Below are 19,710 nucleotides of genomic sequence, written 5' to 3' on the forward strand. Positions count from 1 at the left end.
ATGTTGTGAGCCTTGACGTATGAAATCTACTACACAAACTATTCTGGTCAAGGAACTTAAAGGCAAAACATGTTATCATCTGTGTACTGCTGTTGTGCTACACACAATGTGGGGAATATTGTGTTCCACAACAAGCTTGGTTGTTGTTAGAACACATGGCTTCTCAGAAATTTAATATTGTGACATGTCATGAATTTCCAAGAGGCTCATATACTAAGCAGTTTTTCCAAACTTATTTAAACACAGAATCATTTTTTAATGAAACTTCGTGAGAGATCAGTGTCCCACAAAATGCTCCCCCATTTTTGTCCAACAAACACGGGTGCCTAGCATGCCCTGGAATTGTTCGAGGTCCTGGAGAGTCAGCAGGGAACAAGGCGGTCCTTGTCCTCGGGGGGGCTAACACTCTAGTGGGGAAGACAGGCCATGAACCTATAAACAGACAAAGAAAATCTGGACAATGATCTATCCCCCAAGCAACTGACAGACCAAATAAAACCTACAATACCCAGCATTTCTGAGAAATACTCACGCAGCAGCAACCCACTTTCAGACAAGAGTTGGCAACGATTCACGTCTGTCAAAAGCCATCGATAGGCACGTTTTCTGAGCAGTAAACATTCCCTTAACAAGCCTCTGCTCTGTGAACTGACTGTACTTCATTCAGCATTCTTGTTAGTGTAAATGTGCCTTTGGGGGAGTCCGACTCCTATCGGCTTTTGTTTGTAGACTATATTCATAATTTGTCTTTAATACTCTTCCCTGTTGTGTCTAGACTAAGGTGTTATTGAAAATTGCATCGCTTTCAAAGAGATGTTTATAGTTGCTCAGCACCCAGGGAGTAAATTAGAACAAATGGAGAGTTAGTACATTCTATGCCATGCACCCCACCCCCTCGGGCTGGGATGAGGGACAAGGAGGTCCTTTAGGAAAAAAAACATGCATGCACGCACACACACACACACACACACACACACACACACACACACAACCCCTACCCTTTGGATCAATTCTGTGCAGAATAGAGACTCATATTTAAATGAATAAGCCAAGTTAAAACTTTCCCTCCTGGAACAAAGCAAAAGGAAAGCCTCTTTATGTTGCAGGGGCCTTAGATGCCACAGCTGAGCCTGTCCCAAAGCTTCCCTCCGCTGCTCACAAACTAAGCCATCTTGCTGCATTTAGCACTTCTCACCAGACCACCCACCCAGATGCGGATACACAAACCACATGTGTGAGGAATGCTGCTCGGCTAGGAAATCAGTATCAGTATTTCAACCTTATTACTTGCACAGACGGCCTTTTTAGTGCAACTCATTTGTTTTATCTTTTCAATAGCTTTGATTATTTTCTTTTAATGGCCTGGATTTATCCCTTTCTACTCTTTTGAAACTTCAGAACTCTGTGGTGGGGACTGCATGTGGTGGAAGACACGATTACAAGGGGAAAATGAGCAAATAGCTTTGCATTTACTCACCGCCTATCTCCCCACTCCTGTGACCACCTATTGCCCGGTTGCCCGGTAGTGCCCTGAGTTAGTACAAAAAGTGGCCTCAAGGAGCCTTTCCATTCACAGGATAGGGTATTTTTATTGTTATTTAATAGCTATTGAGCCCAGTTACAATTACTGTTTTTTAGTTTGTACCATGTATTTCTCTTCTTAGTCCTCAGGATTGATACAGGTCACTCTTGAATCGAGAGAGAATTAAGACCAAGAAGCTAAAACCTGACAGCCCAGGGCAAGTTAACAGCCTCTGGAAAAGATGGGAATTGACTTTAAAGAAGGGACCATACAACCAGGAAGGTGTGGATACCATCCCCCAGCAGAGAAAGCAGAGCACTGAAGGGTTTCCCATTTGGGTGGTATTCTGGGCAAGGAAACCAGTAAAATATGCTTAGTTGCTCTACTAATGAGAACAAAGAAGACCATTAGTTTTGGATACTGTGCTCCTGAATTACCGAGCAGGGAGGTCTGGGTATCAGGCCTCAGTTAAGCTGCCATCTCCCGCCAGGACTCCTTGCGTATCCACGTGGGAACGCAATTCTGAGACGGTGGAACAAATGTCTTGGGAAAACTGTAGCTCAGCATACTTCCTGTGTGAGACCGCTTGGTGAGGGCACCCTGAGTCTTCAGGAGGCCCGAGATGCCCATCTGGACTTTCTCTGGGCTGGAGAAAAATGCAAGGCCATTATTTTAAAAGAAACAAATGAATATCTATGCTGAAATAAGACTAGTCCAGTTCCAGCCTGGTCATTAGAAAGCTTAACTGTCAGCCAGCCCACCCGGGACCAACGCTTCCACACCTGCAGTCAGTCACGTTCCCGAAGGTGCAAGGCAGCCCGCCATTATCTTCTCGATGGCTTGTCGGCTTGCACATACTGCTACTTCCTCAAATTTGATGTCTCTTCCCTATGAAAAAGAGTCTTCCATCCAGTTCCCTGGTTATTTGCCAAACTAAAAGCATTCTATGCTCTTTGTCGAAGCAGGTTTTCTCCTTCCTGTCTAATTAAGGTAGCGTTTCTCACTGCTATAGTAACTGCAGTGCCTCTGCCAGAAGACTGGTCTGTCCAGTGATAGTGTGTTGTTTAGTGTATGAACAAAACCTTCCAGAGAAATGGGGGGAAATGAAAAAATATCATGCACAGGTAACCGGATTTATTCCAAAAACACGTGCCACCATGTTTCGCCCAATGCTATAGAGCTTAAAAAAGTGTATTGGTTTTAGGGCCCAGAAAATGGTGCTCAGACACTCCTGGTCTCATCTCTCCATTCCTTCTTCCTTGGGACCAGCATCTCTTCTTGAGGAAGGGTAGGGGCTCATTTTTCTGTATGCAAAGCAAAACCAAGCTTTGGTCAAATGACTCTTAACAAATCGGTAAGACTATACATTGTAAAAAACATGGAGCCACAATAGATTAGATATGAATTTAAGAAAAACAGCTATTTCTGTCAATCTGTACTTACATTTCAACACGGGTTTTAGAGATGGGAAATACATCTTACGAATGCCTTGTTGTTCACATAATAGCATCTACACACACATACACAGTATCTTTCAACAAAACTACACATACACACTCCATTTTAAAAGATACTGACAGATTTATAAAATGTATTGGCCTTGCATTATTAATCTCAGGAATACATTTTTACTTAATTTATTTTTGCACTGCATGATAGCTCTGGCCACCATTCAGGATCTGTCAGCATTTCCATCAAAACGCTATTTTCAGAATAGTGGAGTAAGTGCCAAGATACATATTTACAGTTTACAGACAGCGGTGGCTTTGTCTTCCTTTAAAATTGACTTCTTCGATGCATCTTTACAAGGAATATTCAGGGATGGCAATGCCTACATGACAAAAAGCATCATATAAAACAAGGGGTCAAAGATGCAGACTTCCAGCCCAGGACTAAACCGTGGGGACTGACTCCTCCACATTCACTGCAGTTGTAGGAGACTCAGCATCACAGTCTCAGTTTTAGAGCGACAGTCCAAAGCAAGTTTGTAATATGTGTGTGTGTCTCTGTGTGCGAATGCAGTACACACACAATGCTGAAGGTGAAAAGTAATGAACATATACAGCGAACTATTCCAGAACTGATCACATCCACAGTGAGAAAAATGAACACCAGCCACCAAACACAAACACTGACCATTTCCAACACTGAATATCCAACTCCATCACCGAGGCAGAGTTAAAACATTTAAGATAAAGTCTCTTCTCTTAAACACATATGTTAAATCGTTAACATGCACAGGGCTTGGAATGTTATGCAGGCCTGATCAGTCTTTTATAAAGATGAGCTGAGTCTGTAGAAATTATCTGTAGAAACTTTTTTTTTGGTGGAAGAAAGCCAAATGTATTAGCTCTGTCCACAAAAAGGTGCATAATTATTCAGATTAGAGAGATTTGCTTAGCAATTTAAAAATGTTTAGGACACTCTCCTATGATTTTTTTCCCTCTAGTCTAACGTTTTCATGTTCTCCCCTACTCTGACACAATATACAAGCATATACAGACATGCCTACTTGTCTACACAGAGAGATGGATTACGGTAAAGAAACGAAACAACTGCAAACGGTGTTGCTGACATGACCGCCACATGCAGAGACAGAAGCACCTGCTCTCATACATATTCTGCAGCAAAACCAGAGGCAGAAGCTAATTTATTAGGGGAAAGTTCTGTACATAGACTCTTCTCCTCAGATTACTGGGGAAAAATTTACAGAAAGTTTATCATATTCTGGCTGGCTCAAACTATATTCACACTCACCCAATTAAGTTTATTTGAAACATCTATTTATATGTATATACACCAAAGAAATTAAACTCTGCCATTTTGTTTTTGTGCTTAAAAAACCAAAGCCACTATTAGGACACACGCGTGCCCCAAACATTTTTAAACAGGTTTCAAAGGTGAGTGTACATAAATGTGGCAGAACTGAGTGGGCTGCTTTAAGAGAAGTATAACTTTTTGAAATCAGTTGAAAGGGGATTTATTATTTCTGCATTTATAACTTAGATGAAAGCAAGGGTGTAACTTCTAGAAACTTAACCACATGACTGGTACTCTACCAGAATTTTATGGAAAACTCCCTTTGCTCATCCACAAGTAGTAGATGGGTAGTTTTCCCCAGATTTTGTTATCAACTGCAAACTCACACTGACAATATTCTGAAGATATTTGCTTTATCACCTGAACTGTGCATCTAAAGTTTATCGCTGTAATAATGTCTCTTCTTCTTAACCGTTTTGTTCGATCATTTGTGTTACCTAGTTACTTGCTTAGTAACCTAAGGAACAACAACAACAAATCTTTACATTGCCAAATCATAGTTTTTGCCACACAATTCAGTTACAAAAATAAAAATGGCCCAAACTACATACACACATTCCTAGTTAAACTACACAGATATTTCAGATACACCACATACATTTCTAGCTTCATTAGGATATGTGAATTAGCAGTTAGAAATTTTAAAGAGATTTAAATTTTGCAAATAATGCCATTCAAACATTGTCCTCCCCTTTCACCTGCAAAGTTCAAAACAAAACAAAGCACAACTAAAGTCGCACAATTCATCAGTCACCTAAAATGACTCAGGAAGTTTCTCTAATTAATCACCGAGAAGTGGACCAGACGACAGATGCTTCAAGGACAGTTTGTGCCAATCACCAAAAATCGTAACATGATTGAAAACATACACTTGTCCTTCAGGGAGGATGCTTCGGAGAAGTAATTTACAAGAAGCATGGTGGTATTTTTTTTAAAGGAAAAAATAGTGTCTTTGGATAGAAATAATAAAAGGTAAAAAAAAAATCCCCCTTTTTAAAATGCAGAAATAACTCCATTATCAATCTTCATTTACATCACTGCCCCAAAGAATGGGTCTGGAAAGACCGTTTTCTGTACAGACACTAGTTAATCTCTGTATGAAAAGACAGCATCTGGCATGGGAATAAACAAGGGAGACACTGGTCTATTAGCACAGATAGAGACTCTCTTAAGGCTGATCCAGTGAATGAACCTTTGGATCCAGAAGTATTTCTTCATTTCTTTTCTTTTTAGTCGAGTTCCTAGCAAAAACTTGAAAGATGAGCTGTTCTCACTTTGCATTTCTCCATTTCTGGAGGGGATGGAATAATGACACCAAAAGTACTTTGGTTTTGTTTTTTTTGTTTTTTTTTTCTTTAAAAATAATTTGCTTTCTTTTGCATGCCACAGGAAAGGTTTCTAGTTTCAAAACAGGGTACATCAAGAACAAAAATACCCCCCCTCCCCAACCTCCTTTATTTTCACCAATACAAGAAATCCTTCTGGAAACATAAGCAAGGGACTAAACAGGTATTGAACCACTGAATCTACAGGTTAATACATAATCTGTTATGGCAGAATAACCAGGAATTTCCCCCCAAAGAAAGATTTAAATTTTCCAAATATAAAAAGAGTCTAAGGGGATCACATGTGAATAAATGAAAATCTCTTATTCCAGGTTTTATGGTTCAGATGAATGACACACTGGCAGCTGAAGAAAGCTGAGGAAGCTCTCACTAATAAATAGATCCAAATTACGAATTTCTACAACATTTGTTTAGAAAACAGAATCAGAATTCCTTTTTTTTAAAAAAAAAAATGATGATCCTCTGGAATGCCTTCACTTCCGTATTTATCTACTATTGTAACAGTGACACAGACACCAGGGTGCTGGCGACAGCTCAGCAATGCTGGACGCAGGACGTTTACACGCACACTTTTGTTTAAAAGTCCTACGATTTGTTGACTAAGGCTAAACAGCAGGTCATGATCCTATTTGGTGCTTTTTTCTACCATGGTCCAAGATCATTATATGGATACAGCCAAGGACTGGGCCCCAACTTTCAGGAGAAAGACCACAAAGAAGAAAATCAGGGTGGTTATTTGGTCCCCCCAGTTGATCGTTTGTGTCCTAGAACTGGAAAAACAGAAGGTGGAAAAACAGACTACAACGAGTTAAAGGAGTTGGAAAAAGTTGGTGGAGAGTGGCACGGTGTACAAGTAAGGTCACTGGGCTTGGGATGGCCAGGGCGCTGCATTGAAAGAGCATCCACGGGACCAAGTACTTATAATGTCTTGTGGTGTCATTCCCTCAACGACTTTCAGATATCTGTATGCGATAATAAATAGATCAGTTATGTAATAAGGCAGTGTGTTGAATATGCATTCGTCCTGTGGAATGAACCACCACAGAGAGAGATACATGATACCATACACATTCTTTAAGTTTTCTTGTGTTGTGTTTGATTTGTTTGTTTTCAAGGCTATCCAGGCAAACTCTTCCCGGGGATTTCCTTGGAGAGAAGAGTGGTCCGCTGAGGCTGGTTTGCTTAACCTCTCCTTTATCAAGAGATGATGACTGGCTTCAAAGAAAAATAAAGCTGAAGGTTGCTTGATTTTTATTTTTTCCCTTTTGGTTGCATCATTCTGAGTGTTTTCTTATAAACAACAACAACAAAAAAAATCACAACCAAAAAAAACCCCAATCGTTTTTGATGCATCCAGTTGTTGTATCCTCAGGATGTTCCAGATGTCTCCAGGTAACTCTGTAGTTTACGGACTGTCGTTTTGTCCAGCGAGCAAAGGTCAAAATCAAATGTTGTGTTTGTGATATGAAAGTGTCCAGTTTCTTCTATGAGGTTCACAATCTAGAAGAATAAAGAAGAGAAAGTTGGGACAATAATAAATGGACATCAAAAAGCAAAGAGAGAGAGGTGGAAGGGGTCAAATATGGAACATCTGACATAAACGGTAAGAAGTTCCTATACTATTACAGGTACCAACATGTCTCTTAGCCAATTTGTAAGCCAAAGGAATATTAACCCTTTGAAATCCTGAATGAGAGCAGATGACCTGTTCTCACCATTCATATCCTTTAAACTGCTTCATGCTTTCAAGTTATCAACAAAGTACTTTACTGTAGAGGTAGGAATGAGAGAGAATTGTTAGGGGGAGATATGATTTCAAGACCACTTTAACTCTTAGTTATTGACTCAATAGAGAGTAACTATACCTACTAGGTGTATGGAAATTCCAGTCTGGAATTAACAAAACTAAAAAAAAAAAAGTACACACCCACACACACACACACACACACACAAATACTGATGAACATTTTCCATTTTCCTTCCTGATTACATTATTGTTGAACTTTTAAAAAGTGCGAGAACTGACACACACACAAAATGGAAACCATGTCCAATCTCCAGCCCCCTGAAGATCATGGGTAGTGAGTGACTGGCCGCGGGGCTTCAGGGAGCCTGCTCAGGGCATGACAGCTGTGCTTGTTGCTTGGATATAAGAGATGCATTCACTTTGTTAAAATTCACAGAGCTTAACACTTTGTTATACCTCAACAAAAAATGAATAAAAATCTATATTTATTACTTATAGTCATGTTCAGTCGATTCCCTGGTATATTTGGGGGTGATAAGCCATCAGAGAAAGAAAGGATGCTTTTGTCTCCTTGTTTGTCATAGTTACACCTCATTTCTTATTGCATTGGCTACAACTTTCAGAAATGTGATATACAGAAGTGGTCAGAGGCACTGCTGCCTTGCCCTGGCTTTCAGGAGGACACATCCAAGATTTCAACATTAAGAATGTTGGTTATTGGATTGAGAGAATCTTTTACTATGTAATGTGTCTTTTCGTTCCTATTTTACTAATAATTTTGATCAGAAATGGATGCTGTGCCTGAGTAGTGTGGGATTTAGATATGCTTGCTGTGGGTCAAAGGGGATCAAGGGGGTTAATTGCAGTAAGCTTGGGTGTGTGTGTGTGTGTGTTGGGGGGATGAAGGCGGGGAAGGAGAATTAGCACCAAGATGAAAGATAAAATGCACAGAAAAAACGACTGGCAAATTCTTCCACTTATTTTTAGTTGTCTCTATTACTCCCTTTCTATCACTTACTTTGATTCTCTTTGGTTCAATAATCTCATAAGAGAAAAAATACTTTAAATTAATTAGCCTACTCATTTAATGACATTTTAGATTACCTAATTGCAGGTTGAGAACAGCAAAAACTTTTGACATTATCTTTTTAAAATTAATTTTCTTAAAAAAAAGTAACTTGTGAACGATTCCATATGGGTTGGTGGCTCTCAACATAAAATGTGCTCCCCTTTCCTGGCACATCTGACTTCCACAGACACACAGGACACACTGAGCCTCATCCAATGGTCGCACAACGCCAGACTTAGCTGCCTACACCTTATTCAACAAGACTATTTCTTAGATAAAACTACTGGTTTAATAATAAAACAAGTTACTCCCATTGCAAAACCATGACATACACAGTCAACTGCCTACCCGATATCCATTTGTCCCTTTCTTTCTTACTAACAGAAGCTTGATTTTCTGGGAGGGGCAACACACCAGGCTACAGTACGTGCCCCTCCTGACTCATGTGTAGCACTTAGTAGACACCCCTATTTACAATGTATTTTTCAAAAATCACTGGGCTTTTGGAAACATTTTAGCAACAATGGCACATCCCCTTACCCTGTGCCCCTCTTCCTGTCTGAAATGAAGGTGCAACCCTGGAAGCGTAATGCCTGTCTCCCACTCATGGGGATGAATGCATGATGTGAAAGACAGCCAAGCAGGAAGACCAGAAGTCTACATCCTCGGTGGCATCGTTTAAGCCACCACACTGACTACAAATTACTTACCTCCAGGTCTGTTACTATGGGGGGTAGGTGGTGAGGGAGCCTTCCTTGCTTAAAGTGCTGGACCTAAGGTTCCATCACATGCACGAAGAGATGACTAAAGGGGGTATTCCCAGCTGTGGTTAAACTACAGCATTCATATAAGAGTTTATCAAGCAGGATGATCTTATTATTAACACTAAAAGGTCTAAAATGGACCCTCATCCTTTAAATTAGTTAACAGTTACAGAACTTTGGGTAAGTTACACACACACCCACATAAATACAGAGACATACACCCAGCTGTGTCCACACACACAGACCTTTCAAGGCAATCACACTTGCTATATACTTCACACTGATTGATTTAAGAGGACTTTCCAGAATAAATTCTTTTTTGCCCCATCGTGTCAAAATACCATACAACTAGTGAAAATGTGTACATTTCAGGGGAGACACAAACAGCCTCTTCAGAGCTCTTTCTGGATAGACACAAATGGCCTTTTAATTGATATGATGGAGACAAATGACAATTATTCCAGAGTGTGACTTGTCTCCCCAACTAGCAGGCAGGGAAAGGATAAAGCATTCGGAATAGAGTCCTGGATTTGGCTTATGGAGTTCTGACTCTGCTCACTACTTTACTTTTTTTTTAACTTTTTTATTGATTATGCCATTACATTTGTTCTATTCCCTCCTCCATTCCCCTCCACCCTGCATACCCCTCCCCCACCATTTCCCCCTTTAGTTCATGAACATGTGTCTCAAATTCTTTAGATTCTGTATTTCCCCTACTATTCTTACCCCCCCCATCTATTTTCTATCTACTGTCTATGCTACTTATTTTCTGTACCTTCTCCCCCCTTCTCCTCCTCCCATTCCCCTGTTGCTAACCCTCCATGTGATCTTCATTTCTATGGTTCCGCTCCTGATCTAGCTGTCCTCTTAGTTTGCTTTTGTTTTAGGTGTGGTTGTTACTAACTGTGAATTTGCTGTCCTTTCACTGTTCATCTTTTTTATCTTCTTTTTCTTAGGTAAGTCCCTTTAACATTTCATATAATAAGGGCTTGGTGATGATGAACTCCTTGAATTTGGTCTTATCTGAGAAGCACTTTATCTGTCCTTACATTCTAAATGAAAACTTTGCTGGATAGAGCAATCTTGGTTGTAGGTCTTTGGTTTTCATGGCTTGGAATACCTCTTTCCAGCCCCTTCTTGCCTGTAAGGTCTCTTTTGAGAAATCAGCTGACAGTCTGATGGGAACTCCTTTGTAGGTGACTGTCCCCTTATCTCTTGCTGCTTCTAGGATTCTCTCCTTTATTTTAATCTTGGCTAATGTAATGATGATGTGCCTTAGTGCGTTTCTTCTTGGGTCCAACTTCTTTGGGACTCTCTGAGCTTCCTGGATTTCCTGGAAGTCTATTTCCTCTGCCAGAATGGGGAAGTTCTTCTTTATTACTTGTTCAAATAAGGTTTCCACTCGTGACTCTTCCCCTTCTGGTACCCCTATAATTCGAATGTTGGAACGTTTAAAGATGTCCTGGAGGTTTCTAAGCTTCTCCTCATTTTTTTGAATTCTTGTTTCTTCATTCTTTTCTGTTTGATCATTTTTTTCTTCCTTCTGGTCCACTCCACTGATTTGAGTCCCAATCTCCTTTCCATTACTGTTGGTTTCCTTTGTATTACCATTCATTTCAATTAGTTTAGCTTCCATATGTTTCTCTAATTTGTGACTAAAATCAACCAGTTCTGTGAGGATCCTGATAACTAGTGTTTTGAACTGTGCATCTGAAAGATTGGCTATTTCTTCATCGCTTAGATCGATTGGTTCCAGGGCTCTGAGTTGTCCTAGAGCCATTTTTGGTCTATTTGTGCCATTAAGTAAGCAGAGCGAAGCCTTAGTTGTTTACCAGGACGGGGCCACCCAGGTCGCTGGTTTGTGACGCTGTGTGTGGGGGCGTGGTCAGAGAGGGAGCAACGGCGGTCCTCTCCGCTAGCCCCGCCCGTCTAGTCCCACTGCACGCCTGGCCTGTTTATCCGATCGGAATTGTGCGAGCCTGCTGCCCCGGGCCTGCTCGCCTCTTCACTGGTTTATCCGCACGCAGATGCGTGACCGACCGCAGACAGCCCGCCCCGCCTCTTCCCTGTGTGCTCCCGTAGCTAGCCCATGATCCGTGCCTTTGGCTACTTGCGCGCCACCAGGTCAGGGATCTTTCTGGTCAACCGGCTTCACTGCTGGCTTATCTGTTTAGCCGAGCATTTCGTCCTTTTTTTTGGACTCCGTATTGTCGATTTTCTGTGTGGCTTGGTTGTGTTTTTTGTTGTTAAAAATAGTTGTTCTTAGATTTGGTTGTGCACAGAAGCAAGGTGGTTCCACCTACACCTCCATCTTGGTGGAAGTCTCCTGCTCACTACTTTAATGGCACTGAATGACACTGGACAGAACATGATAACCCCTGAGCCCCAGTTTCCTCACCTACAAAATGAGGAAAATGCCAACTGTTCTACCTCCCTGCAGCGGCTGTGCAGCGGCCCCACTAAGATATGGTAAATGAAGTTCCTTTATAAACTGTGCACTGCCACACAGACCAGGGCAATGTGATTGTAACTACCATGTAGGTAAAGTTATCCTTCATTATCTGGGCGGTAAGTCCATGGCGCAGGGATGACCAGACCCCGGGCTCTTCCCTGCTCCCCTCCTTGACTGTCAGCCATTTCATTAGCACTCAAACAGATGAAGCACGGGAAATGCCAGAAGCCAAAACTCAGAAGAGACCTAATTGGATTTTTTAAAAAATAATTGTAAGACAAGTTTGCAGGGGGAAGGGAAGAAAGCAGGGAGAACACTAGTTGAAGGAAATTAGTTGAAATGACAAACTAAAACCACAATGGGGGTTAAGGAAGTACAGCCGCACATTTTCCCTAAAAAATGACAGGTATCTTACCCTTTTAAGTAAATAGCTTTCTGTGACTCAATAGAGCTGCTCAGTAATTACTTCATAAGTAGAAAACAGAGAAAAATACCTTTTTGAAAAAGCCACTTGATTTTAAAGCAAATAAACACATTTGCCCACTAGGAAATTCAGCTTAGTCATCTCACATGCACTGTAATATCTTGTAGGTTTCCAGGGCTTCAATGACAGTTCTGCTACTTCCTCCACAACCAGCATGTCCCACCCCGCCTGCAGCCACAAACACACAAAGATATAAAGGGCAACTGATCAATCTCACCAAATAAGCCCTGCGTTTTTATGGGTGCCTATAAGAACACATCAAGGCAGATGCAGAGACAGCCTAAAAGCAGAAGTGGTGGCAGCAGTTGGGGTATTTGGGACTATTTGCCAAAGGGAACAGCATTAATAATTTGAGTTATCAGAGCATGTACGCATGTCCTCGATTAGGTAGATTTCATAAAGAAAAAATAAATGTGGGCTCCTTTCCTGGAATCCTGATAGTTAGGCCGTCATAAACACAGTGTTAACATGCTTTTACTGCCATGACACAAGCCACAGAGCCTGAAAACATCACACCAGGCCCCGAAGGGCAGCATCTGCCCCTCTGTCAGCGTCCCCCGCTCGGCTGACGCAGCGTGGCTCTGCCTCGGTGTCGGTACCCCGCATCGTACTGCATTAATAAACGCCTCTCCAAAATCATAATAAAAGAGAGGGTGACTGCAGGCCAGAGACGCAGGCGAGGACGCAGGGTCCGTGGGGGAAGTGGAAGAGCACGCGCACGGCTTAGCGCATTCTTCAGGCGATGGTCGCTGTGCACATGCTCGTGATGGATTGTTTCCTGCTGTGCCAGCCTTTTAGGGGCTACCACGCAGGCTTTTTTTTTTTAAAGAAGGAAGATCCACTTGTTAAATCAGTGATTCCTTCCCCTAACCCTGGTTTTTAATTATAAGAAGACAGAAGCATTATTTTTAGTCTGATTATATATATTTAAAGCCGGGGTTCTTTCCACCTGCAGGGGCCTCTTGACTGAGTGGGAACTAGTGAACAAGGTCTGTTTCACCTGCATCTGCTCAGAGTGGAGTCAGGGCAGGGAGAGATTACGTCTTCCTGCAGAGCACAGGTGGCAAACACAGGCCTGCAGGCCGAATCCGGGCCTCCACCTTGCTTCACCCAGCCCAGCACTTTATTTCTACCCGGCGGCAGCACTGAGCTCTCGCTTACCTGTTAAGGAGCAGTTACGTTTACACAGTCCTAACGTTACATTCGGCCCTTTGCAGGCGACTGGGGAGCTGATGTGAACCCCCGGTGAAATGAGTCTGACGCCCCTGCCATGGAATGACTGTGGCCACGGACTGGGGAACATTGTCTTGCCATGTGATGTGTGCCCGACCCTGGGCTAAGAGGCAGACTGTCAGTCCTCCGTGTATAGGGGATTCTAAAACACAACAGGCGATTTCCCAGGACGGAGAAAAATCATTTTCAGCAGAGCATTCCTCAGGGAGGGGTCTCCATGTTGTTAGAAGGAATACCTAATATCACTCCCCATATCCTGGAAGATAGTTCTAAAAGTGTAATAGCTGTGATCTAAATTACTAAACTATCTTTGAAGGAAGCTCTGACTTTTTCCCCCCTCTGTAGGGTGCAAATCCAGACTCAGAGCTGAGTTGCTGAGTTTAGCCATGCTCCAGCTCCCTTTCCAAATAAAGGCAGAACACGTGGCTTAAAGAAGAATCAAATTATTAATCAGCCCTGTAAATGACATCCCCAGGTTTGACTGTACCCACTGTACTGTATTTTTACCTTATGGAAAAGTGGCTTAAGAATACAGGCCCTTGATGCATTGCTTTCTGTTCGTTAAACTAGCTGTTGAGCACCAGTGCTGTGTGCCCCTAGATTAACACAATGATACTAATCACCTTCTGTGAGCCAAATAAAAGAGTCAGAGTGGATTCAATGGATTTAACAGAAAAAGACCGAGGATGTGATCCTGGGCTACTAGAAATTCTGTCTCAGGTGTCCGGTCTGCACGGTAGAGAATATGCAGACTGTGGGATGCATTCCATGACAGGACAGCTCTCAAGGTGCAGAGTAGCGCTGGCCCTCCATAGTGCTAGATTTTACAATAAGAATTAATTAAGCAGTAAACCGTGACAGGACATGCATCATGGTATCATAATCACAAGCCTCAGCTGCATTACAAGGCAAAAGGCCAAAGCCGAAGAGCTTTCAAGCAGCCTGGGAATGCAATTAGGGGGTGAAACGCTGTGTGCCCTTGAGTGCCTTTATGCCAGGTTAAAAATTCATAAAGATCACTCTCTCCCTCTAGAACACTAAAATAATCCACTTCGATGGAAGTCTCAAGTTAAGCCATCTACCCTCAGAACTCCTTCAAAGGTCAAAATAAAGGACAATATAAAGTTGGGAATGTCAACGACACCCCAAGGTAAGACTGTGCCCAATGGCCTAGTACTGTTGGCTGGGCTTCCTTTGTGGAGGTGTCCCAACACTGTCCAAACATCTGTCTTCCCCCTCCTGCCAGACTCACTATTTGGGCCCAGCTTGTACGTTAATAGCTTCATCGGACAATTGCTCCACAGTGGTTCAGAGACGGCATTTGGGAGGGGAAAGGAGGGGGAGGTCAGCTAATAAAGTTACTGTCACCGTTCAGTCAATTAGCCCCAAATAATTGGTAAATGGCAGGCTGAACAATTTTGAGTTCTGCAGAAGAAAGCTGAAGAAAAATATTAGCAGAGTCTCAGGGTAAGCTACTCAAATCCTGTTCCCTTACCCATTACTCACTTAAATGGAACTGCAACTTAGACCTAATTAAGAACCATAGGTCTGTAGTCTTTTGTCCAAATCTGAAACTCTAGAATAGTTAAAAAGCTTATCAGACCAATCAGGAAACTTGGCAAGCCCAAGAGTGTGTATTTATAGATTTAAGCAAAAATGTACACAGAATATAAATGTTACCATCAGCCATTAAACATTAAAAAACCACACGTGTGCATACACACAGCTGGGGTAGATTAAGTACGAACTTCAAGTCATTTGAAAGTGGTAAAAAAAATATTAACAGTGAAATAATCTACAAACCTATGCTGGAATTTATAATACAGCCTTCCCTTTGGGTGTTAAAGAAAAAATATTTTATCAATAGCCACCGTTAATGCAATGGATGCACGTAACTGTATGAAAGCTAAAAACCACCACTCTTATCTTCTCAAAACATCAAATTGTACTAATAGAAGTTTCCCTACTCTACAGTATTCCACAGTTGAGTTCATAATAATAGAGTGTATGTTGTACAAGATAAGAGAAATGAGGGAAATATTTATTTTCCTTAAAACGTAATTGGCAAAAGGTTACTAAATTGAATTACAAATGTTTACAACACTTGACTGAAATTCTTATCACTGTTTTCCCACGAAACCAGAAGCCTGGCCCCAAAGGTTTCTGCATTTCTACTATCCCCTCCCTCAGCCCATATCCCAGCATCAGCCAGCTGAGCGATCAGTCTATTCCAGCACCATCACCTCTACGGGTGCCCGTGGCACCAGGGAAGGGAGATAATCACCGCCAAGCTCCAAAGCAGACTTCCAGGTAGCCTGCGAAGTGAGCATACTCCCAAAATACAGTTGACCCTTGAATAGCACAGAGGTTAGGGGTTGCCACCCCACCCCCGCACAGCTGAATATCCACGCAGAATTTTTGACTCCCCCAAACTTAACTACGGTCCCTCGGTATCTGCAGGATGTTGGTTCCAGGACCCAATGTGGACAGCCAAACCCTCAGATGCTCAAGTTCCTTATATAAAATGGTGGAGAACAGTGCGTTCTGTCCACCTTCTGCATACCCAGATTCCCAACTGCAGGTCAAAAATACTATTTTTGATCCACAGCTGGTTGATATGAAGGGCCGACCGTATTTTTCAGTATTTATTGAAAAAAATCTGCATATAAGTAAACCAGTGCAATTCAAACCCATGTTGCTCTAGGGTCAACGGTACTTCTGCAGGTGGCACTGGCCAGGTTCTGGCGGTGTGTGGTTGCTGTGGTCTCCTGGTGCTATCACACTGCCCCAGGACAAACCGGGCCTTCAGGCTTTTGGAAAGGGTTGTGCTAAAAAGCGTTTCTCACCTGCTGCAGAATGTGCCTTTCCCTCAAGGTCATTAACCTTCTGTGAAGCTCTACCAGTTCATCTAGGTACGCCTGAAAGAGAAGAGTATCCCCAAAGAACAAGCATGTTAGGAAGCAGTTCAAAAATACGGGACGAAATAAATAAGAACATATAAGCAGGGACTGGAGATCCCTCATACTGGTACCACAAGCAGGCCGTGTGGACTCTGTGCCCAAGGCCTTTGAAGATCAAGCCTGTCTTGGCCAACGATTACCTTTTCCAAGCCAGCTTTTTTAAAAGGAGCAATTCTTGCACTTACTTTTTCTCAACAAGATTCAAGTGAGCCTCACTACTCCCAACAACGCCTCTAGAGAGAAGGGGAGCTCAATGATAAATTGAGAGGTATTGAAGTCTACTTTAATTTTTTTTAATTCACCTGTCTTAGAATCTTTTTAACTAAGAGAAAAAGTCTAAGTTTGAGCATGGAAGAACCCATGCACATTACCATTTATTTCAGGGAAAATTCTTAAAAATAAAAATAAAAAAGCCTTCCCTGTTATCAAACATGTCTAACATTGCTAGCAAACAGCAAGTGAAAGAACAGAGGACTGTCTCTCGAGAAATAGAGATTGCTATCCAAATTAGCATGTGGCTTGTTAAGATCTCCCCGGAAAAGGCAGAGGTGACCTCTCCTTCCACATGCTCAGACCCACGAGTCTTTGTTAGCATAGCTGCATGGGTATTCCCACCACTGTTTGCAATGAAGGCGAACGAGAGGTCTGTGAAGCATTAGCCAGGCCTGTCCTGACCTTGCAAAGCCCGTCAGGACACTGCCCACACCAGGAGACTAACCCCCAACAGGTCTTGCCGTCCGATTTCAGGTGAACGAATGATGCCCACTTGGGCAAAGCACAGTGCACTGGGGTCAGATGCCCTGCTCACTTACATCTGACACTTCTTCACCCTCTAACTCCACCACAAGTCCTTACCTCCCAATTTAATGTGCCTGAAATCCCTGGGCAATGTAGGCACCAGGGCAAATGATAGCATAAGGCCAACCTTAATACTGGAGAGATAAGGGAGACTTGGAAAATAAACTACTCTTGGGCACTTCTGATGAAAACAATGAAAGAAGAACCAGCCAGGATGATCAAGAGAATCATAAAGGAACAGGACATGTCAGTGCTGCAGCATCAGAGTAAAGGACTGGGAACCTACCTTGTCACATTCACCATTCTTTATTTGCTTATCTGATTTGCTTTGCTTTATTGGACTTTTCACTTCAAGAATCTAGGGACCCAAGAGAAAGAACACTGTCAAATTTGATTTCAAGCACTTCTCAGCTAGCCAGCCACCTAAACAAAGGCACTTATGGATGAAATGTCATATGATAACATCGCTTTCCAAATAGGTTTCTCCTCTATACATGTTCTTTCTTCTCTTCCAATCTCTTTCTTAGAAAATAAATTACTTAGATCTAAAATGCTGACTCAGAGCAATAGAAAAGTTTTTAAAAGTGGACAATATGGAAATGGATCTAAGCTTCCAAGGCTGCTGGTTCTTTGTGACAATTCTCTCACACATACATACAGCTGCTCAGTTAACCTGGATTATAGATCCCTTGGGCAAGAACTGTCTCTGAATCACCCTGCTGTTTCAGCTACCAGTACTCAGTACACTAGAGATGATAAGACAAAATTTCAAATGCCCATCTTAGTGCCTGACTTTCAGATTCTAAAAATTACTCAAATCTCCTAACTTGATGCAGCTCTGGAAATAAAGGATGGCCACCAGTGACCCTAGTTGTTCCCAAGTTGGGCTCCTCCAAGTCAAGGAATAAAAAGTCAGGACTGTCTTCTGTGTTTCCAGAAACGCTGTCTTTACCCAGGATAAAACGCCAGGTGCCTCTCCTTTCAGCTGAACTGATTACAGCTCAGGTTATGAGCAGTAGTTCTGCATACTACTCAGAAGCTTCCCCAGGGAGCTAGATTTCTAATTAATAAAAACAAAAACCATATTATTACTTAATAAATACAGTTGATTTAATAGAACCTGCAAAATTGAAGATTATGAGAAAAGTATTTTTAAATAGCCCTTGCTTAAAATGACTGAAAACCACTGAATTTATTGTTGAGTATTTACAAATGTATATAAACATAAGTAATTTATCTTTTTCATTATTACCTTATTATTGAGTTGTTATAATATGATAAGCTGTTATAATATTAAGGTCAAAAATGCCAAATAAAGCATATTTAAGTAGTCTCATATTTCTACTGTTCTTCTCTTTATCCATTCTTTGTTCTAACACACACACACACACACACACACACACACACACACACACACACAATCACAGGCAAGTCACAGTTGTGTTCCAAGGTCTACAATATTCCATATCACAAAGAAGATTTTAAAAATGAGTCCACTTTTAATTTGTAGTGTAACGATCCCTGATTATGCTCAGAAACCTAGGTGTTCAGGTCCTAACCACACCATTTAATATTTTGGGGCCTCAAAAAACAAGATCAAGTGAGAGAGATTAACAAGATAATGTCCAGATACTTAGCTGCAGAATTTTATACTACTGAACATTTTACCTTTTGAGGATAGGACCATGACATTCAAGAAGAGACCAGATAGTTCTAAAGGGTATATGTCTCCTTTGACTTTGGAATGCATGGGTAAGAAGTAAGCTTCTTGCTAAGTCTTTCCTAAGAATTACCTTTATTCATTTCTAACATTAAGATAAACCAGATGACCACTTTGACCAGGCTAACTTAAAACACTCTACTTTTGGAAAAACAAGGAAATCACTTAGTGGCAGAAGGTAATCATTTTTTTTAAAAACATGGCCCACTGTGAGCAAAACCAAACACTGCACTACATTCAGAATTTCCTTCTCTGTATTCTTGCTGGAAATGAGACCTCAAGGGAAAACTCCACACTCAGAGACCTAGGAGGAAGTAGGTCAGTAGATGGCACTCCTCGCCAACTCAGATACAGGGCTGGGCGAGGAGCAAAGACAATCTGCTGAGATTTCAGGCGAGAGGAACCGGGCCTGCCTGACTGCCTCGTGCATTAGAAAACTGAATTTCCCCATGTCCCACCCAGCCCCCACCCTGCCCCCGCCTTCATCCCCAACTTACTGCACTCAAGGGGTCAAAGTGACTGAGAAACTATATATTTGCAATGGAATTTTGCTAACGAAGCTTAGAGAGGTCTACCACCTTCCCTTCAAAGCAAAAAATAGAACATTGTGCGGCGCTTAAGTCCCACCCTACACATTCCGTAAGTGCTGCAGCGCAGAAGGCCAAACTACATTGAAATCCTAGTTTCTTTCTTCTGAAGCTGTGGTGGCAGAAACAAAAGCTCCGGGTGTCAGTGATCCGCCTCAAGTTACTGAGTGGCTACCCAGAGAGGGCTCAGTTAATCTTCCTCCTTTGA

At 41.9% G+C, this 19,710-nt stretch overlaps 1 protein-coding gene across 5 annotated transcripts in view; it reads right to left on the reverse strand.

Annotated features, from left to right (window-relative positions):
• Positions 1-2,912: 2,912 nt before the first annotated feature.
• MLLT3 (MLLT3 super elongation complex subunit) overlaps positions 2,913-19,710 on the reverse strand; it is a 264,304-nt gene continuing 247,506 nt past the window's right edge. For 4 of the 5 annotated variants that reach the window (XM_037139578.2, XM_037139581.2, XM_053656336.1 and 1 more), the window contains 4 exons: positions 17,482-17,553; positions 16,284-16,355; positions 12,215-12,372; positions 7,114-7,188 (listed from right to left, as the gene is read on the reverse strand). In XM_037139578.2, coding sequence (XP_036995473.1) covers positions 12,238-12,372; positions 16,284-16,355; positions 17,482-17,553 — 279 coding nt within the window. In that variant the 3' untranslated portion in view covers positions 7,114-7,188; positions 12,215-12,237. Of the gene's footprint in view, positions 7,189-12,214; positions 12,373-16,283; positions 16,356-17,481; positions 17,554-19,710 lie in introns of all 5 variants that reach the window. The other variant, XM_037139580.2, reaches the window with a different exon arrangement.

The sequence above is a fragment of the Artibeus jamaicensis genome, unplaced genomic scaffold, assembly GCF_021234435.1.
Source record: "Artibeus jamaicensis isolate MK-2021 breed Jamaican fruit bat unplaced genomic scaffold, CSHL_Jam_final scaffold_1964, whole genome shotgun sequence".
In the NCBI taxonomy this organism is placed as follows: Eukaryota; Metazoa; Chordata; class Mammalia; order Chiroptera; family Phyllostomidae; genus Artibeus; species Artibeus jamaicensis.